The sequence below is a fragment of the Boleophthalmus pectinirostris genome, unplaced genomic scaffold (assembly GCF_026225935.1).
Source record: "Boleophthalmus pectinirostris isolate CB_2022bp ecotype Guang Dong unplaced genomic scaffold, ASM2622593v1 HiC_scaffold_12, whole genome shotgun sequence".
Lineage (NCBI taxonomy): Eukaryota > Metazoa > Chordata > Actinopteri > Gobiiformes > Gobiidae > Boleophthalmus > Boleophthalmus pectinirostris.
Window position 1 is genome coordinate 657,453 of NW_026571018.1, and position 20,100 is coordinate 677,552.

Here is a 20,100-nt window from a genome sequence, read left to right on the forward strand (position 1 = left end):
AGGGACTTGTTTAACAGAACAAATCATCTCACCTGTTGTAGTTCAGTCAGTTCTTTCTGGTCAGATTGTGTTAAAATAAAGCTTAAGGTAAAGTTTAACAAAGCCTCAGACAGAGCAGTGCTGAAAGTTAGCACTACGCCCCCAGGGAATGTTGATGACATCAGCTGCAAAGTATCAATAAAGGGCAGTAAAACTGGTTCTAAGATGGGAATCAAATACCAACCATTACGTTTATGGGTAGACTTTATGTATAAATGGACCAAGCTAAACCACTAGGTGCCGCTTTCCAAATAGGAAGTGACTATGGCCACACTTCCGGCTCCAGCGACTTTGCCGCCAGTGCACTTTCTATTGAAAATACAGGTTTTTACCTGCTGCTCTCAGACTCCTCATTTTGGTCTTAAAATGTTTGTATTAACCCACTCTACATTAGGCCTGAGTTTCCTTCAGAAGTTGCTGATACGATACATATCTCGATACAGTGAGCTTACGATTCGATACAGTTCAGTACGATACATTTTAAATCTGATCTGATACAGTTCAATAAAAATAAAGGCTAAATTATGGCTGTGATACTAAAAGTCTTTGTTAAACCACTTTTTGAGCAAAGTTCATATGAAACACAAACATTTTAATCATCAAAACAATGTAAATATGGAATGTGTTGTATAAATGAATTAGCCTGATTCATCAGACGGTTTCACTTCGTAGAAACCGTCTGACCTCACAGTGTTAGAATTCATTTGCTCGATGGTAGGTGGGTACTTTTTATCATTAAACCAATCGTTGCTATTTGGTCGTGATGTATGTAATGTGCCACTAATGGGGCTAACTGCTATATTAATCTTTTCCCACATCTTCCCCCTTGATCAAATTCACCAAACATTCTCTTTGTTCCGGTGTGGTGTAGGATTTTGACCCTGCGGTGAGGTGACCTAGGTGGTCAGAATCCTATTATGGTATGCTGACCCCCTATAGAATATTGACCCCCCTCATGAAAATCTATATTTTATTAATAAAGAACTTGAGTTCTATAGAAAAACTTTGAATATTAATACTATACCTGCAAATTAAAACATATTGACATATTTAAAAGTGTTTTTTGAAGAACTCAGATGCATTTTTTTATATCGATTATAACTTTTGAATATTAAAATTGACTTAGTTGTTTAAACACATATTTTACTGAAAATGAGATAAGTAGTTATTAATTAGTTAGGTAATCAAAGTGATGTATAATGATTTGGAATCTTGTTCAAATAGACAGGGCTGATTAACTGAGTAGTTAAATAGGGGAGACCTATGACAATAGTAATCTGACCCCCCAGTGTGTTTATTATATTTATGATGATGTAAAGTAAGAAGTTATGTTAGTTGAATATTGACAATGATCAATTATATATAAAGGAGGTCAAAATCCTATGGCTATAATAATCTGACCCCCAATTTATTATAACACAACATTACTTAATTCAAGATTGTTATCCTTACGAACCATTGCCTAAATTGACATTATGATTAAGAATTTTCAGAACATAGCAAAATAAAAACCATAACAATGTAAAATACAATATAAAAAGTGACACGATCGCTATGTATATGCAATTTTAACAATACGTTACATTTACACAAAATACCAAGTCGTTATCATCAAAACATTCCTTAAAATACCTTAAAAAGTAAATGTGTAGCAGTATATAATAAAAGTAAATGACATGAAATGAGGCTTTAAATCCTTGATCTCAGGAAGCGTTGACAACACTGAATATAAGGCTCTTTGCTGATTGGCTGGTGCCCGAACTCACATTTCCGGGGTTTTTGCAAACCGTCTGGTGTATTTTGATTTTTGACCTAGTTGCTGGAGAGAAATGAACTTGAGTGGAGACACTAGGTGGCGCCAGCCTGGCTAAAAATGAATTTCCTTTCTCTGAACAAACTGTAACTGTAACAAAATAATTTAGTAAAATATAAAAAAATATATAAATAAATACTCTTGATATATCGATACAGCAGCCCACAATATCAACACTCACACACTCATATCAACACACCCCTAGTCTACCTGACCCTGGTGTTTTCATTTGGTTATTTTATTTTGCTATTTCCTGTTTCTTATATGGGATTCAGCTCAACTCAGCCAACCTTGGTGAGCTTCATTTGCCTGGAGTCAAATGCAGTGGTGACGTCACACACCATTAGTCCGCTTCTTTATACAGTTTATGTTTCTGGGCACACTGGAGGTTTGTCCTCTGCATTTGACCCATCTTGGTCTAGTCTTGGTCACGTGTACTTTAGCTGAGTAATATTATTTTCAAATATTTGTCACTTTGCACATATTAAATTAACAGGACAATTTACTCTGGTCTTTTTTCAGAGTTACTTCTTCTCCTGATTTTCCCTAGTTTGAGATAATTACTCCAGAGTTTTGTTCCTGAAATAGCCTCTGTCTGAGCCTTGTGTTCTCAGCTGCAGCTTTGATCCCAAACGCTCCATGAAATATTTATCAGGCTCAAAGCACACACACACACACACACACAAGGTCGCGCTGGTACGACAGCCCGACACACCCCCTCAGGCAACGGGAGAGAGGGGTGCTTGGTTTTGTGCACAGGAGCAGGCTCAGGGGGCAGCGGCTGTGTGGGACTGGAGCTGTATATTTGTGTGACAGAGGTGAATGGGGCGTCATGTGACACTACACTGAGACAAGTGAAAGTACAGGAGTCCAATAACACAGCTACTACGCTGGAAAAGGAACCATAAATAAGTCAGAGGGGCACTGTGTCACTTCTCTGGCAGAGGGGCTGCTGCTAGTCTCCATGGAGATGTTAGTGTTTTGCCTGGAATGTTGCGCACTACTCGCATTTATTTGATTGCAGTTTCTCTGACTGGTTTATCCCATAGACTGTATATATACATTGACATAGTTAACCTGCTTGTTACGTGTGCCAAACAGGAAGTGAGCATGGGCGTACTTCCAGTTCCAATTCACTTTGTATTGAAAAATTGTGGCCCCTCTGTGTGTAACTGCTGCTGTCAGACTCATCACTTTGGTTTTAAAATGTGCATATTAACCCGCTTTACATGATCCTGGTGTTTTTATTTCACTATTTTGTACCTAAATTATGATACAAATATTAATCAAACAACCAATAAGGTGCCTTCTTTCCTTAAAGTCGCTCCTAATAGCATTAGCAGCAGATCTTATTGACAACGTCTTAAGCGCCCACTCCCTGCCAAACCAGCGGTGCAGGAGGCCGGGATGAGCCGCAACCTCCAACAGCCTCAGTGTGGATTGTCTTTTTGGTTGCTATGATACTCACAGTTGGAATTCCAAATATGGCTCTGGCTCTATGTTTGCTCCTATAACCACTATAACCACCGGCCTCGATGAGCTTCATTTGACTGGACCTGAACGTGATGGTGACGTCACACTCACTTAGTCGTCTTCTTTATACAGTCTGGTTAATTGGGGAGATAGTTTCATACCCACTTGTTTTGGTAAAGAATTGTAAATGCATGTGGTTTTGGCTGGCTACGCAATGACTGGGAGAGCCCCTCCATGGATCTGACCTGTAACTTGACCTGATGGAGTCACCAGATTGTCTCCTTGGAGATAGATATGTTTAATTCCATACTGTGGAACAGTTCTAGCAAAATAATGACTAGGGCTGGATATCCTTCAGAGGTTGCCGATACGATACAGACCTCGATACATAGGCCACGATATGATACGTACCTCGATACAGGGAGTTTACAATTTTGTACAATATATTTCAAATCGATTCGATGCCTTTCAGAAAAAATTAAGTCTAAGTCATGTCTGTGATACTAAAAGTCTGTGTTCAACCACTTCTTGTGCAAAGTTCATATGAAACACAAACATTTTAATCAACAAAACTGTGAAAATGTCAAATGTGTTGCATTAAGTTTCCTTCCTCTAAACAAACAACAAAACTGTAGCTGTAACCAAATAATTTAGCAAAATATACCAAAAAATACTCTTGGCGCTATATTGATACAGCAGCCCCCAATATAGATATTGTAGAGTCCAGTCAAGTGGTAAACAGGCAGATTTTTTGACATTCAATATATTATTATTATTATTCAGAAACTAGAGGGACTATTGAAATAAATAAGGTATCAGAATATAGGAAAGAGTTACACTCCAACAGGGTAAAGTTAAACCTGTGATATTCTTTCAAGATATTGACAAAAAATTAAAAAAACTCATGTCGGTAATGGAGGGAATGAAATATGCAGCACTTTTTGGGCAATAAATCCAAACAGTGATAACTCTTGGTTCTCACTTCCATATCCTTAACAAACTGGTTTGAATATTTGCTTCATATAGTTTTCTACCATATGGTACAAGATTAGGTTGAAAAACCTCTTTTTGAGTCATGAAGTTTTTTATTAAGAAAGGTCATGGTAACGGAGGGAAAATTGTGCAAGCAAATAGAAGGTGCATGATTTTGCATAATTTGTCAACTTTTTTCTTCCGAATACTTTAATATTACTTCAAAATGAAAGGAAACTATTTCTATAAAATATGTCAGTTCTTCCAAGCACATTTTTATCATTTCAAATGCATTTTTAAAAAAAAATCATGTACCTTCATCAACAGTTCAAAGATGGAATAACACAAGATATGATGAAATACATCCATTTATTGACATGATTTGCAGATCTTTGAAATTTGGGAAATAATTTTTGTTCCATGTTTCATACATGGTCTGTTTATAACATATGGAACTTTAGAACCAAAAATGGTACAGAAAAAAGGTAAACAGTTTCATAAACTAGAGTACATATGTATCTGTTCAATACATTTTTATATCAGATGCATTAACTTGAATTTTTGGCCTTGCTGTTTACTTCTGCTTGACCGGGCCCTGTATCATCACAGTAAACAATACGATATATAGATATTTCAATATTTTTGCACAGCCCTAAATATGAGAGCAAACACGTGCCAGAAAAGTTACACAATAGTGCACCTTTAAGTCTAGTCTGAAGTTTGACACATCAACAGTATGTACTTTTGGGTGAGGTTGGAACTGGCAACCTCTTGATTAGTGGGTGAACACTTAACTCACTACGCCTCGGTCAAGGTGAACAGGTGGAGTTGATGGTAATTACTCAGATAACAACAATACTTGTAAGTGCATATTATGCAGTGTGTACAACATAAGTGAAAAACCAGTGCAGTCCTGCTGTGTTTATTGGGATCATTATGTGGCCTCAGTGCCTTTACATCCTGCGTCAGTTTCACTTTATTTTCCAGCTCGACTCCTGGACCACAGCCAGAACCAAAGCTTAATGTCTTCTCTTTTCATTTAGCAACAAATAATTCACAACACATCGCCCCCCACTGCCCTGTGTAAGGACATCCAGGGACAGGACAGTGAGTTTGGACCTGATGGAGGAGACGGGACAGAGCCAGGACTATAGTGATATACTATACTATACTATACTATAGTATACTATACTATATACTATATTAAGAACTGTTAGTATTAGTTGTATTAGTGTAGTATGATATGATTGATGCTGTCTATTTCAGAGTAAAGGTCCTATATTACACAAAATGGATTCTTATGAGTAGAGCCCGACTGATATATCGGTTGGCTGATATTATCGGACAATATGGGCACTGGAAACATATGTTTGCTGATAGGGGCCGATATTTCACGTGGGCGTGTGATACCTCATTATAAATTTTTAACTCTCTACATTATGTTAATTTAATACAATTTACAGACAGATAAATGCCCTAATATGTGGCTCCGCATCAGTATTTATCTGCGGAGTCATTTGTTTGAGTGTGTGTCCGTACTGTCCCTGAACACACCATAGAGTCACGTCACTCACGTGTGTTTGTTTACACACGCAGTCGTGCACAACACTGACATTATTTTCTTTTTACAGACAATCGGTTTGAGTCTGGATTAAAAGGACATTTATTAGTGCAGACTTGTGATATGAGAGGAGCCTGTGTGAGTGTGAGTGTTGGAAATATGTCGACTTTGAAGCTGGTTTTGGTTCTTTGTTATTGGTTAGCGATTAGCTGCTGTAGCTCTCACACATAAACAGGCTATTTTCTATTGGTCTATTGTAAAGTGACTATATTGGCCGTATATTTGTTACTGGACCTGCATTGATATGTAAATGAGCTGTGAATAGACGTGTGAATTATGAAATTTGCGCATATAATTAATTACCGCGGCGCGCACGTATTTACGGCTAAAGGCTAATAGCTGTAGTTTCTTTACTAGCTAGTAGTTATGGGTCGGTCGCGAATGAAATGGTTCTTAGGCTCTTGAAGCGAAAGATGGGAGCCGGCTCCTTATTGGGAGTCGTGTTTTCTTTTTCTCTCACTTTTTTCTCTTCACGTTGTGTGCAGACTCGTGGTAGATTGACAGCGGCAGTGGCTCAAAACGAAACTTTGAGAATAGGATAGAAAAAAACTTGCATATTTGGCTGTAGTTCAGCATACAATAAGTAAACCAGTAACCAGTAACAAATCTTGGGCTCCAGAGACGGAGAGAGATAGAGACCGAGTCCCAGCACTCAGTCCTGGTTCAGTCCTGCTTTAGTCCTGCTTTAGACCTGCTTTAGTCCTGCTTGCAACAAAACAATCTGAAGAGCCACTTGGGAGCCGAAAGAGCCGGCTGCTTTTAGTGAGCTGAGCCAAAAGAGCCGGTTCTCTAAAAAGAACTGGAATACCCATCACTAGTAGCTAGAATGTGATACAAAAATGCCATTAGTCCGACCTACTGTCTGTAAATATGACGTAAAGAGGCAGAATGACAATAAATGTTGCCTAAATAAACCCAATTTAAAATCCACTAGAGCCAAACCTAAGTTTTTATCGGCAGCTCCAACGTCCATTATATCGGTATCATATCATCCACAACAAAATCCATATCGGTCGTGCTCTACTTATGAGCTTTAAAGGTGCATTGTTTAACTTTTCTGGTGGAGGTCAAATGCTTTTCTTCATGGATTCATAGTATGGCATTAAACCTTAAACTCTATTTTCATGGAGACCAAACCTGACTAAGTTACAGGTCAGATTAGGGGTGGGCGATATATCGATATTTTAAATATATCGAGATAGTTTTTAAACTCGATATGAATTCTGACATATCGTATATATCGATATAATGTTTATATTCAATTCTGATTTCGTCGCTTCGCTTGTTTGTCTTCTCTCTCGTCGCCTCCGCCTCCCTGACTTTGTTCGCTCGTGTCTCCTTCACTCCTCACTATCACCGTGAACGCCGAAAGTTGGTGACAGTGAAAAACTTCAAGCACCACGAACCTTTTCCACCATTTACAGACAAGAACATCAGCAGCACATCCTCATATTCCACCGAGTCGCGTCCTTTAGCCCGAAAGAAGCTAAACCAGCTGAGCTGCATGAGAAGTGCTGTTTATGCAAATGAGCCATGCGCTTAAGTTTCGTTTCTGTAAAATGTAAACACACGTGCGCAAAACTGCATTAAACACATTATTATTGCAAACAGGCTGATGTGGCTCTAGAGTCGTTATGCTTTATATATTGTAAAGTTTAGCAATGTAAAGTTTATTTATGCAGAATATTTTTATTAATAATCTGCTGCAGTGTCACTTGTACAACAGTGTTTGGAAACGTTGGGTTTGATCTGCAGTGGATTGTGGGATTAAACCTCAGGGCTCCTTACTGCTGGATAATAACATGGATCTATTGAAATAAGGAACATCCTGAGTTTCTTCTGCTAAATGAGCTCATGGTTATGGTTCTGGTTTGGACAACAGAGTTAATGCAAAGATGAACTTGTGTTGAGTTGTTTTATTTATGAATGAAAAGAAGAAAATATGTATTATTTCTTTTATTTTACAGTTAAATTATTATTTATGTAATTAGGGTTTTTTGTCATCTTAAATGTTCCTATATGAACTGTCAACCTCTTACACTTTAATTAAAAAAAAAGGACCTTGTGGAATTTGGCAGATTTGTTTTTGCAGTTTTCAGTTTTAGGGGGTTATTTTTTCTTGAACATATATCGAGATATATATCGTATATCGAGATATAGCAAAATATATCGAGATATATTTTTTGATCCACATCGCCCAGCCCTAGATCAGAGGCGACCCCTGCTCACAGTGTGTTTTCGGAGTTGTGTTTTGTTTCATTGACATATGTTTGAAGAACATCTCTAAAGCTCAATATAATCTGTTCCACCTTGTGATGTCATGAAGTGGTAATTTTCAAGTCAACAGCTACCTTTTATCTTTTCTTCAGTAGAGATTGGAAATTCCAGACCTGAAATCATCCAAATGATTGTAGTGAAGGTGTGTGGAATTTAAAAACAGAGCAGAGCACTTCCTGTATCACATAACATCACAAGGTGGAACTGAGTGTTTTCCTTTTGCGAGAGGAACTCAGCCTAAATCTGACGGGTTTGTGTGTTAAACATGTGTGAATGAAACAAACCATAACTCCAGGCATGTTTTGGATGAGGAAACAACATTATAACATAAATCAGAAAATAGCGCATTAAGGAGCCTTTAAATCATGAACCAAAACGTTAAATCGGATTAATTTTGAATGTGAAATTTGATAGAAAAAAACTGCAAAATTACAACATCAAGTGTATTAAGAAGTCTGTCAAAGGTGTGTCAGCAGTTGATAATTGTACAAAGAACTGTTACGTTGTGTTATCTTTCACAGAAGAGTATTAACTTTGAGTATTTACTTGACAAACTGACAAACCTGATGAGACTTGCAGTAGTTTCATTAGCGGGATGCACGCTGATGGTGTTGTGACAGCGCTCTGAAGGGGCTGTGACTCAGAGTGAAGAGCAAATGGAGGCGAGACTTGAAACACTTAAAAAACCTGTTAATTTCAAAACAATGAAAGGTAACATGGTGATCTAAATATATGACGTTAGCAATGAATACCCCACTGAAGTAAAATACACCCTCTTGAAGTGATCATTTTTGTATCTCTCATTCTTTTAGGTTCATTACAAACTGCTTTTAGTCATAGGATCTGGCAACCCGAAGTGCGGAGCTCATTCTGCCTTCTGATTGGCTAATGGGCCTTCTCCGAGGACGTAAAAAGGTCATGTTTATCAAATTAGAATAATCCTTCAATCACTTTTGTTTACCGACCCAAGTTCAGGTTCAGCATATGGAATTTCCGTCTTTCTTTGTTCACTTTTGAGAACAGGTATGTGCAGTCACTAAATGCATTCTTTAGGTCTGCAGTAATGATAAGAGTTGGTCGTATTGTTTTTCCTAATGAGTGAATTCTCTCTTTTCTGGCCTTGTTTTGTTACACAATGTTTAAAGCAGCTTACAGCATTAAGTAGGTGGATAAGACATTGAAGCGCACCCTTTACACTCTCTGCAGATCACGTTGGATTTGCTTTTTTTCTGTTCAGGCTTTATCAGATTTATGGATTTATTTGTGCACAATAATATTCCCCTGCATTTGTTAAACGAGCCCAGGGAGACTGAGGAGAAGAGATGGATATTTAGCATTCTTCTTTGAGAATGTGCACTGAACCAAGGCCTAAACCAGGTCTAAAAATAGGACTGGGACTATACCAGGACTAAACCAGGTCTAAACCAAGACTGGACCAGGACTAAACCAGATCTAAACCAGGAGTAAAAAGGGACAAAACCAGGACTGAATCAGGATTAACTAGGACTAAACCTCATCGAAAGCATCTTGGATAGATAACAATCACTAAAGAAGATCTAAACCAAGAGTTAACCAGAAGTAAACCAGGACTAAACTAGAACTAAACCAGGACTAAACTAAGACTAAACCTGATCTAAATCATCTTGGTTCAATAATGACCACTAAAAATCTAAACCAGGACTTGTCATGGTTAACTTTAAGGAGTTCTTTCTTCATTCCCCCATGACAGAAATTCATCCTCTACATGTGACCCTCTTTCAGTGTGGTTGGGTTCTGTGTGGTTGGGTTAAAACTCACTTGTTGTGAGGTGAGTGTGTTTCGTGTCAGTACCTGGTCTCATCATGTCTCTTTTGCTAAGCAGAGCTTGGTCTGGTTAGTGCTTGTACAAGACTATTTTACTGATACTATATAAGTCTAGTGCATTATGATTGATGACTAAACCAGGACTAACCCAGACGTTGTGTCCCTGTGTGTCCCTGTGTGTCCCTGTGTCGGTGAAGTTTACTCCAGAGTGTGTTGTGGTGCTGGCCTCTCGTCTGGACTCTGTGTGTCTGTATCTGCTCCATTGTTTCTAAAGGCCACATGGACACTCCGCTTGGTCAATAATGACTCTGCTCTGTGTTTGTGTGCACAGGCTTCTGTCAACAGCAAAATGCATTTCAGAATATCAAATATAAACAGACGGGTTTAAAATGGAGGACTTTGCAAACTTTGATTAATACGTTTGAACATTGAAAATACATTATGATATCAGCCACTGTAAAAAAAAAGTTCTTGTTAGAGTTTGTCCAACTGCAGTTATATGCGGCTGCCATCATGCATGCAACACAACAAACCTGGGACTAAAGTGTGACTAAACCAGAACTAAACCTGGACTTGAACAGGCCCAAGGGTAAGGAGTCCTGTATGAGCAGTGTGTTGTTTGCACCCTGACATGTTTTCTGCATTTTCTTCAGGAGGGTCACATGACACAGTCCAACTTCTCCAGGACAGCATCCCAAGTCCTTGAGAACTGTTTACTGTCCTATGGTTTAAGATGACATCACAACATTCCTTAGGCCAATAATATGAAATACAGATGGGAGCTGTTAAAATGCATGTTGTCCAAATACAGATTTGTGTTGTAATATAGGCTATATTCAGACTGCAGCCTGAAGTGACCCAAATCTGATTTTTTGGCCCCTATGTGACCTGTATCTGATCTTTTAATGACAGTCTGAATGACACTGATCTGAGTTTTTTCAAACGTGACTCAGGACACTTTGATATGTGCTCCTGAAACCGATACATATCTGATCTTTTGACATGCAACTTCAGTCTGAACAGCCCCACAAACGCCACGGCCAAAAACCTCGTCCTTCTCAATCTCCTACATGTTCTGGCTCCGGTACGAGAGGAACTTTAAAATCTCCAGGTGCTCAATGCTGCGTCCATGTTTGGACAACTTCCGTAAACACAGAGCACGGTCGCTGCGGTTGACGTCGTCGTGTCTCCAGTGCACATGCGGGACACTTTTGGGCTGTTTACTGTTCACACTGGAGTCACATACAAGTCACATTTAATTGGAAATGTGAACGACCTCGCAAAAACATCAGATTTCACAAAAAAATCCGAATTGAGCGTTAAACCCTGCAGTCTGAACGTAGACTATATTGAGTTAATGATCAGGGACAACATTTGTGAATTTACCTTTTAGATAATTCATGGCAAAGTAAAATGTAAGTAATAGGTCTACTAACTGTCTCTTATCCCATCTGGGAGCAGGACATCATCACATTCTAGAATCTGAAAAGCTCCATTAACATCCTTAATCCAACATTTGTTTTTGTTGTTCTCCATCCTGATTATTTTTGAGGAAATATGAAAAAGAAAATAACCTGTCATTTTTTTTTTTTTTTATGTGATATATAGGGATGTATTACATATAAAATTTTTGTTTTGCAGCCTTTGCATCCATTAAAATTTCTATTTTGATTGCAGTTTATCTTAGTGACATGTTATCATAAGTACACTTTTGTCTCTGCTGCAGGTTAATCACAGAGCAGACCTCCTGTGGACTCTCCAGACCAGATCAGGACCAGGACTCGGACCAGGATTCGGAGCAGGACTCAGAGCAGGATCACAGGGGTACCAGCCCACCTCCTCGGCACAGACTCTACACGTGTTACGACCTGGACGATCTGGATGTGGCCTGGTTAAACCTCGTCAACCAGGAGTTCAGACAAATGGGTGAGCGACATCACAGCAGAATGGAGCTTTTACCCATGTGATACTGTCCCATCATCAAAAACCGACCTGGAGTAGTATTTTATTTCATTCACGCTTGTTTCATTTCGTCATCCAAACTCTTCTTTTCTGAGACTCAACTATGCTTTTTTTTTTTTTTTTTACACATATGACAAATTTTTTGCATCACAGGTAAAACTCCTCACTTTTCCTGTACAGTTTTTAATCCCATAAACCATCACAGGACTTATTCTGTGGTCACATTGTGTTCACAACCACAGCACGGGTCTATTAGCGCAGCGTTCACGGGGAACAAGGACTGTGAAAGAATTGATTCCTGTTGCTAACAGCAGAGGAGGCTTCAACACTTAAATGCCTCATTGGAAATGGAGGTGAGGTTTATAAAGAATGTTTTCCAAATGCAGACATTATTTTAAGTTGGAAAATGTGTAATACTGATCCCAAAAGAATGTTTAAATGGAGTTCAAACCACAAGAATGCATCATGTGCTCATATTACACATGTCCTGATCTATTTTCCTCATCACAGCGTTTTGTTTTATACACACATGTTTAACACACAAACCCTGCATATTTAGGATTTCTCTTTAACAGTAAACACTTTGTTCCACCTTGTGATGTCATGTGGTAGTGCATGGAATGCTCCACTGTGTTTTTAAACTCCATACACCTTCACTAGAATCATTTGTATGATTTCAGCCCTGGAATTGCTCAACTCTACTGAACTAAAGGTAAAAGGTAGATGTTACCTTGAAAACTACCACTTCATGACATCACAAGGTGGAACAGAGCATTTTTGAGCTCCAGATGTGTTTTTGATGAGGTAACAACATTATAACCTTATTATCTTAAAGCTCACAAAAGTAAATTTTGTGTAATATAGGACCTTTACAATTCAGTCCCCCCTGCCTCCCTTGAGCTCCCCACTATTACTGTCTGAATAAAGGCTAATTTAAAGGTTTAGTTGAATCTGGTGATGCATAGCTTTTCTGTTACACTTGAGATTTCTTTGAATAGTGTATACTTTTTCTTTATTTAAAGCAGCTTGTTTGTTTCTTTGTAAATCAATGCATTTTCACAGCGGTCCCTCTCCCCCTGAAGTCATTAGCAGCTGTTGTATCTGACTCTTACATAACTACAATATTCTCTTCTCGTGGCCTGTCAGGTTCAATGCAATCACACTGAAACCGCTCTTTCAATAGTCGCAATCAACAAATCACAAAAGGTGCAATTATTTACCCAGTATCCTGTTCTCTGCAAACAAGTGAGTGCTTAAAGGGCCCTGGGCACATGTTGTGGCTCTAGAGGCCCTGCACCTGATTATTTCCACGTATCTGAGCACACTTCATCTTGTCCATAGACTGTATAACAGAAGTGCACTAAGAGAGTGTGACGTCACCCAAATCAGCCAGCCAAATGAGGCTCACTGAGTACTCTTATTTCCTCGTTACAGGTAGCAGTATGATCCTGTAGGCCCACACGCCTGTGTCAGCCACGCTCCCACAAAACCATTTTTTCATAGATATATAAAAGCAGGACACAAAACAATACACTACAGCTTCACAATCCTGATGCAATGTGCAGTTATTTCATTAGCAGGATGCACGCTGACTCTGTTGTGATATTGCTCTTAAGGGGGAGTGACTTAGCACAGAGAGCAAAGGGAGAGGAGACTCAAAGTGTCTAAAACTAAACTGAAACTTATTAAACATGTTGACAAGTTGTTTTCAGTGAATATGACATTTTCAAAACAATAAAAGGTAACGTGGTGATGTAAACGTGTGATGTGTTAGACGTAAACCTGCTGCACTCACCGCTCTCAAATATGTAAATAACAAATCGAAAATTCAGTCAAATGATTTCTCCAGTAGAGTTTTGGTGCTGTGTAAAGGAGGATGTGTTTGGGTGACATTTTCAGAGGCGGTGCAGATGTGGAAAAACAGCAGAAGATAAGCACACAGTCAATATTGTGCTGTGTTTGGATCTAAATGTCACTCAGGTTAATAAGTTACAACAGTTTCCTCTGCGTGTGTGAGAGCCTCCAAGCTCAAGTACAATGGAGCCTGTGTAATGGAGGATTTGCATGTGACAGGTTTTCATGTTTTTCTAATTTGGACTTGGTTTGGTGGGATAGTACCTGTGGTCATTATTTTAGATTAAGTTGTGCTAAAAGGTTAATAAGCAAAGTTTAGAAATGCAGTAAGTAGCACCGAGTTTTAAAATGGAATTCCTCTGATTATATCATCAACACGGAAAACTCCATCCCAAATGCAGCGTTAGTTTACACATGAGAAAGACACTTTTGTGACCGTTTAAAGGCCCACATTACTGTGTTTTCTGATCTATGTTCTGATGTTGTTTCCTCATCACAAACAAACCTGGAGTTGTGTTTTTTTAACACTCAAACCCTGGAAGAATTCTTCTCTCAAACTGAAAAAAACAAAACACTCTGTTCCACCCTGTGATGTCATGTGGTAATACAGGAAGTGCTCCACTGTGTTTTTAAACTCCATATACTGTACCTTCACTAGAATCATTTGGATCATTTCAGCCCTGGAATTGACAATCTTTATTGAACTAACGGTTAAAGGAGCTGTAAACTTGAAAACTAGGGACTTCATGACATCACAAGGTGGAACAGAGTATTTTGAGCTTTGGAGATGTAGACAGACTAATAATAAAGAGTTACTCAAACATGTGAATGGAACAAAACACAACTGCAGGTCAGTTTTTGAGGAGGAAACAATATTTTAACATGGTTTAAAGTTCACAAGAGTCACTTTGATTTAATGTAGGAGCTTTAAACCTTCATTTAACAAAACAGAGTTGTTGTTTATTGATTGATTGATTGATTGATTGATTGATTGCATTTATATAGAGCCTTTCAAGATCCCCAAAGCACTTTACAGTTCATTATTCAGTCACTCCACACTCAGTGGTGGTAAGCTACTATTGTAGCCACAGCTGCCCTGGGGCAGACTGTGGCTACAAATTATTGTTATTTATCTAATCATAACTATTAATTGTTCATGTTATTTAGAGCATCATATTTGACACTCATTAAGATTTATGGATTGACCTCTACATATTTATCTCTACATATGTGAGTCCTGCTTCCAAAGACGAAGTCAAATAATGGATTAGTTTTAGTTATCTAGTTTAAGTAGTTTTTAATGAAAAGTGTAGTCTACCCTGTCATATGCAAATACTTAATATGAGCCTAATATAAAACATTTGAAGTCAGTAAATCAAATATAGATTTTACTGATTACTGACTAATCAGTTTGTGTGCAAAAGACAAACGTTCTACATTCTGCAGAATGTAAAGGCATATTATTTCACTTTTGTGATGGGGGCAGCCACCTCCATGGAGATAATATTGCTTTATCAAGAATGTTCCACTGTATGACATTATTCTAGCCTTCCACTAGAAAAGTTACATAGAGCACCTTTAGAGGAATATGTAGTTAAATAAAGTACTGGGGAGGAAACAAAACTAGTGTGATTGTTCAAGAGGGGGTGTTCTGTTTCTGTGGGGTATTAACCACTAACACATTCACCTTTTGTTTTAAAAATGCTATATTTCACTTCACTTTCATTTTTGAAGCTTGAGTTTCACGTCCCCTTGCTCTCCGTGTTAAGTCACTCCCCTCCCCATTATAACATGGCTCCAAAAAGTGGATTTTGCATTATACCCCGTCTTTAAAGAGAAAACAAAATAAAGTCAGTCTAACATAACACGGATGATTAATATGAGCGTAATAAAAAGCAGCCTGTGTTTTGTATCAGTTTGTCCAGTACAGTTCATTCAGAGCTGGAGTTTTTCTTCTCACTGGTTTGAACACTTTATCCTCAAACATTCGCTCTAATCACTGAAATCTGATTGTTCTTAATGAGAAAATAATGAAGCGCGCATATTCGGGTTGCTTTTGGAAATATTAGCGCCATCGTCGCTAACCGTCGCTAACCGTCACCCAAAAGCTTTATTCAAATCCAGATAAAAGACGATGTTTGAGCTAATCCTGTTTTTATCAGTCATTACCGGCTCTGAGCAAGGACATGCAAAAGCGCCAAGCCAATTTAGTCCCTTTTCTGGCACTAACGAGACGGCCATCCTGGCGAAAAGGACTCGAAAAGACAAATGAGGCGCTTTATTTTGTGTTTGATAAAAAATGGCTGTAGATTCAGTTTCTTAATGAGAAGAGGACGCATTTAGTCCTGCCTCCTGAGGTTTGTAGCACGTCCAAAAGATGAGAAATGGTGCTTTTATAACTTTAAGTGCAAACAAAGTGCTGCAGCCAGAACGGTACAAAGGAAATCGTTTGAATGTTTCAGATGATCATTTGTAGTACAGGATTAAACAGGCTGGTCAAGTTGTCCTAGTTAATAAGACTGATGCTATAGACTTTACTGTCAAAGAGCAAATCTAATTCTCCCTGCTGTTTTTTTTTTTCTAAAGTTGATTTGTTAAAGAGGGGCTATTATGCAAAATTGACTTTTTGGAGCTTTCTACCATCTTAGGTGGTTTGGGTGAAGCCAACGACAAACCAAAACAAACAAGGTGATGCCAACAGACAAATGTACTTTCAGCAGCAGAAACAAACCAAGCTATTTCTTTTCTAAAAAAAACACTGAATCAGCATCATTCCATTTCTAAGCCTTTCTCTGTCTGTCTCAGCCTTACCCCCTCTGGACGAGCTGACTCTAGAGCGCGCCCTGGTGGAGCTGGAGTCTGTGTGTGAGCAGAAGATGCAGCAGGCCATTGAGGAGGAGGAGGGGCTGGGGATTGAGTACGATGAAGACGTGGTGTGTGACGTGTGCCGCTCTCCAGAGGGTGAAGACGGAAACGAGATGGTGTTCTGTGACAAGTGTAACGTCTGTGTGCACCAGGTATGAACTACACCTGTACTCTAGTACTCAAGTATCACACTGTGTTCTGTCTCATACACAGAATACTGTGTTTTGTGATACATGTAATGTCTGTGTGAACCAACTCTATACTTAATAATACTGAAGTATACAATACAGTATGACCCTGGACACACACGTGTACACTGACACACGACACAGTGTTCTGTGACAAGTGCACCAGGTCTGCACCAGGTCTGCACCAGGTCTGCACCAGGTCTGCACCAGGCCTGCACCAGGTCTTCACAGCACAGAGCTGCTGAACTGTCTGTGCACTCTGGTGTTTTAATGGCATTATCTACTATTCCTAGTCCTTTTGTGGCAAGTGAAAACTAGAATCAATTACATTTATAGAATGGTGTTTAAAAACAGAAGGTTTGCAGTATCCAGCAGCCATTGGAATTTTAAGTACTATGTGACATCACGTGTGTTACAGTAGTTTGATGTTCTTTTCTCTTTGCTCTTCTCTCAGACGTGTTACAGTAGTTTGATGTTCTTTTCTCTTTGCTCTTCTCTCAGACGTGTTACAGTAGTTTGATGTTCATTTCTGTCTGCTCTTCTCTCAGGCGTGTTACAGTAGTTTGATGTTCTTTTCTCTTTGCTCTTCTCTCAGACGTGTTACAGTAGTTTGATGTTCATTTCTGTCTGCTCTTCTCTCAGACGTGTTACAGTAGTTTGATGTTCTTTTCTGTCTGCTCTTCTCTCAGGCGTGTTACAGTAGTTTGATGTTCTTTTCTCTTTGCTCTTCTCTCAGACGTGTTACAGTAGTTTGATGTTCATTTCTGTCTGCTCTTCTCTCAGGCGTGTTACAGTAGTTTGATGTTCTTTTCTCTTTGCTCTTCTCTCAGACGTGTTACAGTAGTTTGATGTTCATTTCTGTCTGCTCTTCTCTCAGGCGTGTTACAGTAGTTTGATGTTCATTTCTGTCTGCTCTTCTCTCAGGCGTGTTACAGTAGTTTGATGTTCTTTTTCTCTTGCTCTTCTCTCAGACGTGTTACAGTAGTTTGGTGTTCATTTCTGTCTGCTCTTCTCTCAGACGTGTTACAGTAGTTTGATGTTCATTTCTGTCTGCTCTTCTCTCAGGCGTGTTACAGTAGTTTGATGTTCTTTTCTCTTTGCTCTTCTCTCAGACGTGTTACAGTAGTTTGATGTTCATTTCTGTCTGCTCTTCTCTCAGGCGTGTTACAGTAGTTTGATATTCGTTTCTGTCTGCTCTTCTCTCAGACGTGTTACAGTAGTTTGATGTTCTTTTCTCTTTGCTCTTCTCTCAGACGTGTTACAGTAGTTTGATGTTCTTTTCTCTCTGCTCTTCTCTCAGACGTGTTACAGTAGTTTGATGTTCATTTCTGTCTGCTCTTCTCTCAGGCGTGTTACAGTAGTTTGATATTCGTTTCTGTCTGCTCTTCTCTCAGGCGTGTTACAGTAGTTTGATATTCGTTTCTGTCTGCTCTTCTCTCAGGCGTGTTACAGTAGTTTGATGTTCTTTTCTCTTTGCTCTTCTCTCAGACGTGTTACAGTAGTTTGATGTTCATTTCTGTCTGCTCTTCTCTCAGGCGTGTTACAGTAGTTTGATATTCGTTTCTGTCTGCTCTTCTCTCAGGCGTGTTACGGGATCCTGAAGGTGCCCCAGGGGAACTGGCTGTGTCGGACCTGTGCTCTGGGTGTGCAGCCCAAGTGTCTGCTGTGCCCCAAACGAGGAGGAGCTCTGAAGCCCACGCGCTCTGGGACCAAGTGGGTCCACGTCAGCTGTGCCTTATGGATCCCGGAGGTCAGGACAGAACACATGGACACAGCAGTATTAGTCCACAGCTCATTTTATTGTTGCCCGTTATGACCAATGGAGAGTTTGAAATGTTAAATGCTACAGTTACCATTGACTTAAAAATATCCCCGCTTTAGTTTAAAAGGCCCATATTTTGCTATTTTCTTATTTCTTTTATAATGTTTCCTTCTCAAAACAGACCTCAAGTTGTGTTTAGTTTCATTCACACATGTTTAACACACAAACCCTGCACATTTAGCCTGTTCATTTCTCAAACTGAAAACACACTGTTCCACCTTGTGATGTCATGTGATAATACATGAAGACACCTATATTTGCCGATCTCTAGGGAACTTAAGGCAAAGGTAAAAGGATCTGTTTACTTGAAGACTACCACTACATGACATCACAAGGTGCAACAGAGCTTTTTGAGCTTTGGAGATGCTGACAGACTTATAATAAAGGATTACTCAAACATGTGTGAAAGAAACCAAACCCCCAGGGGAGCTGTGGTAGAGCTGTAGTGTATTGTTACCACATTGTGGAGAGAATTAATTATGCTCAAATATGAAAAATCTGGAAAAGCACCATTAGACCAGTGCATTATAATTATTATATAATGTCTTCTCCAGAGAAGAAAATACATCACCATGTGATCTCATTTTGAATAAAACCTCTTAGAGGTCCTATATTACACAAACTTTACTCGTGTGAGCTTTTGGTGATGTTGAATGTTGTCATCTCCTCAGATTTAGACAAACTTTATTGATCCTCAAGGGAAATGATTTGGACGCAGTAGCTCACACATCACAGTATAATAGAATAATAAAGAGAATACATATAATGGGTAATAAACAGAAAACAAAAACAGACCTGGAGTTGTATTTTGTTTCATTCACACATATAACTAATTCCAAATGTTCTGTTCCACCTTGTGATGCAAGTGGAGGACTTTCTGTATTACCTCATGACATCACACAGTGTTGTCAGCCTAAATATGCAGGGTTTGTGAGTTACATGTGAGAAACAACATTATAGCATAGATCAGAAAACAGTGTAATATCTTCTGAATGCATGTGGCCTATTTGTGGAGCGTTCCAGCTTTCCCTTTACAATTCCATGACGTCAGATAAACAAGTCATAAAACATTGAAACATTACAAGCAGACTAAAGATAGTTCCTCACTGCATACATCTTTAAAATCCTCCTTCCTACAGCATCTGGGAAAGCATTTCATCTCACGTCATCTCTTCTGCTTTCAGTCCACAAGCTTGAGTTTAGCCCCAGTTATCCCCGTTACCTCCAGAAAAACACCTCCTTTTAGATAAATATTTTTCTTTAGCGTCGTGCACCTGTCACTTTTTAACAGCTCCTTCCACTGATGAACGCAGGTACAGGAAATGGCGTGCTCTTTGTCCGGTGATGGGAGCTTTCTGAATAAGACTGAATAGACTTAAACAGCCCTATGTTTAGGTGAGCCGTGTAGTAA

The 20,100-nt window shown here is 39.0% G+C and overlaps 1 protein-coding gene across 1 annotated transcript in view; it reads left to right on the forward strand.

Moving 5' to 3' along the window:
• jade2 (jade family PHD finger 2) overlaps window positions 1–20,100 on the forward strand; it is a 148,386-nt gene that overhangs the window by 117,334 nt on the left and 10,952 nt on the right. The window contains exons 5-7 of the mRNA XM_055148669.1: window positions 11,725–11,924; window positions 16,620–16,831; window positions 18,450–18,617. Coding sequence (XP_055004644.1) covers window positions 11,725–11,924; window positions 16,620–16,831; window positions 18,450–18,617 — 580 coding nt within the window. The remainder of the gene's footprint in view (window positions 1–11,724; window positions 11,925–16,619; window positions 16,832–18,449; window positions 18,618–20,100) is intronic.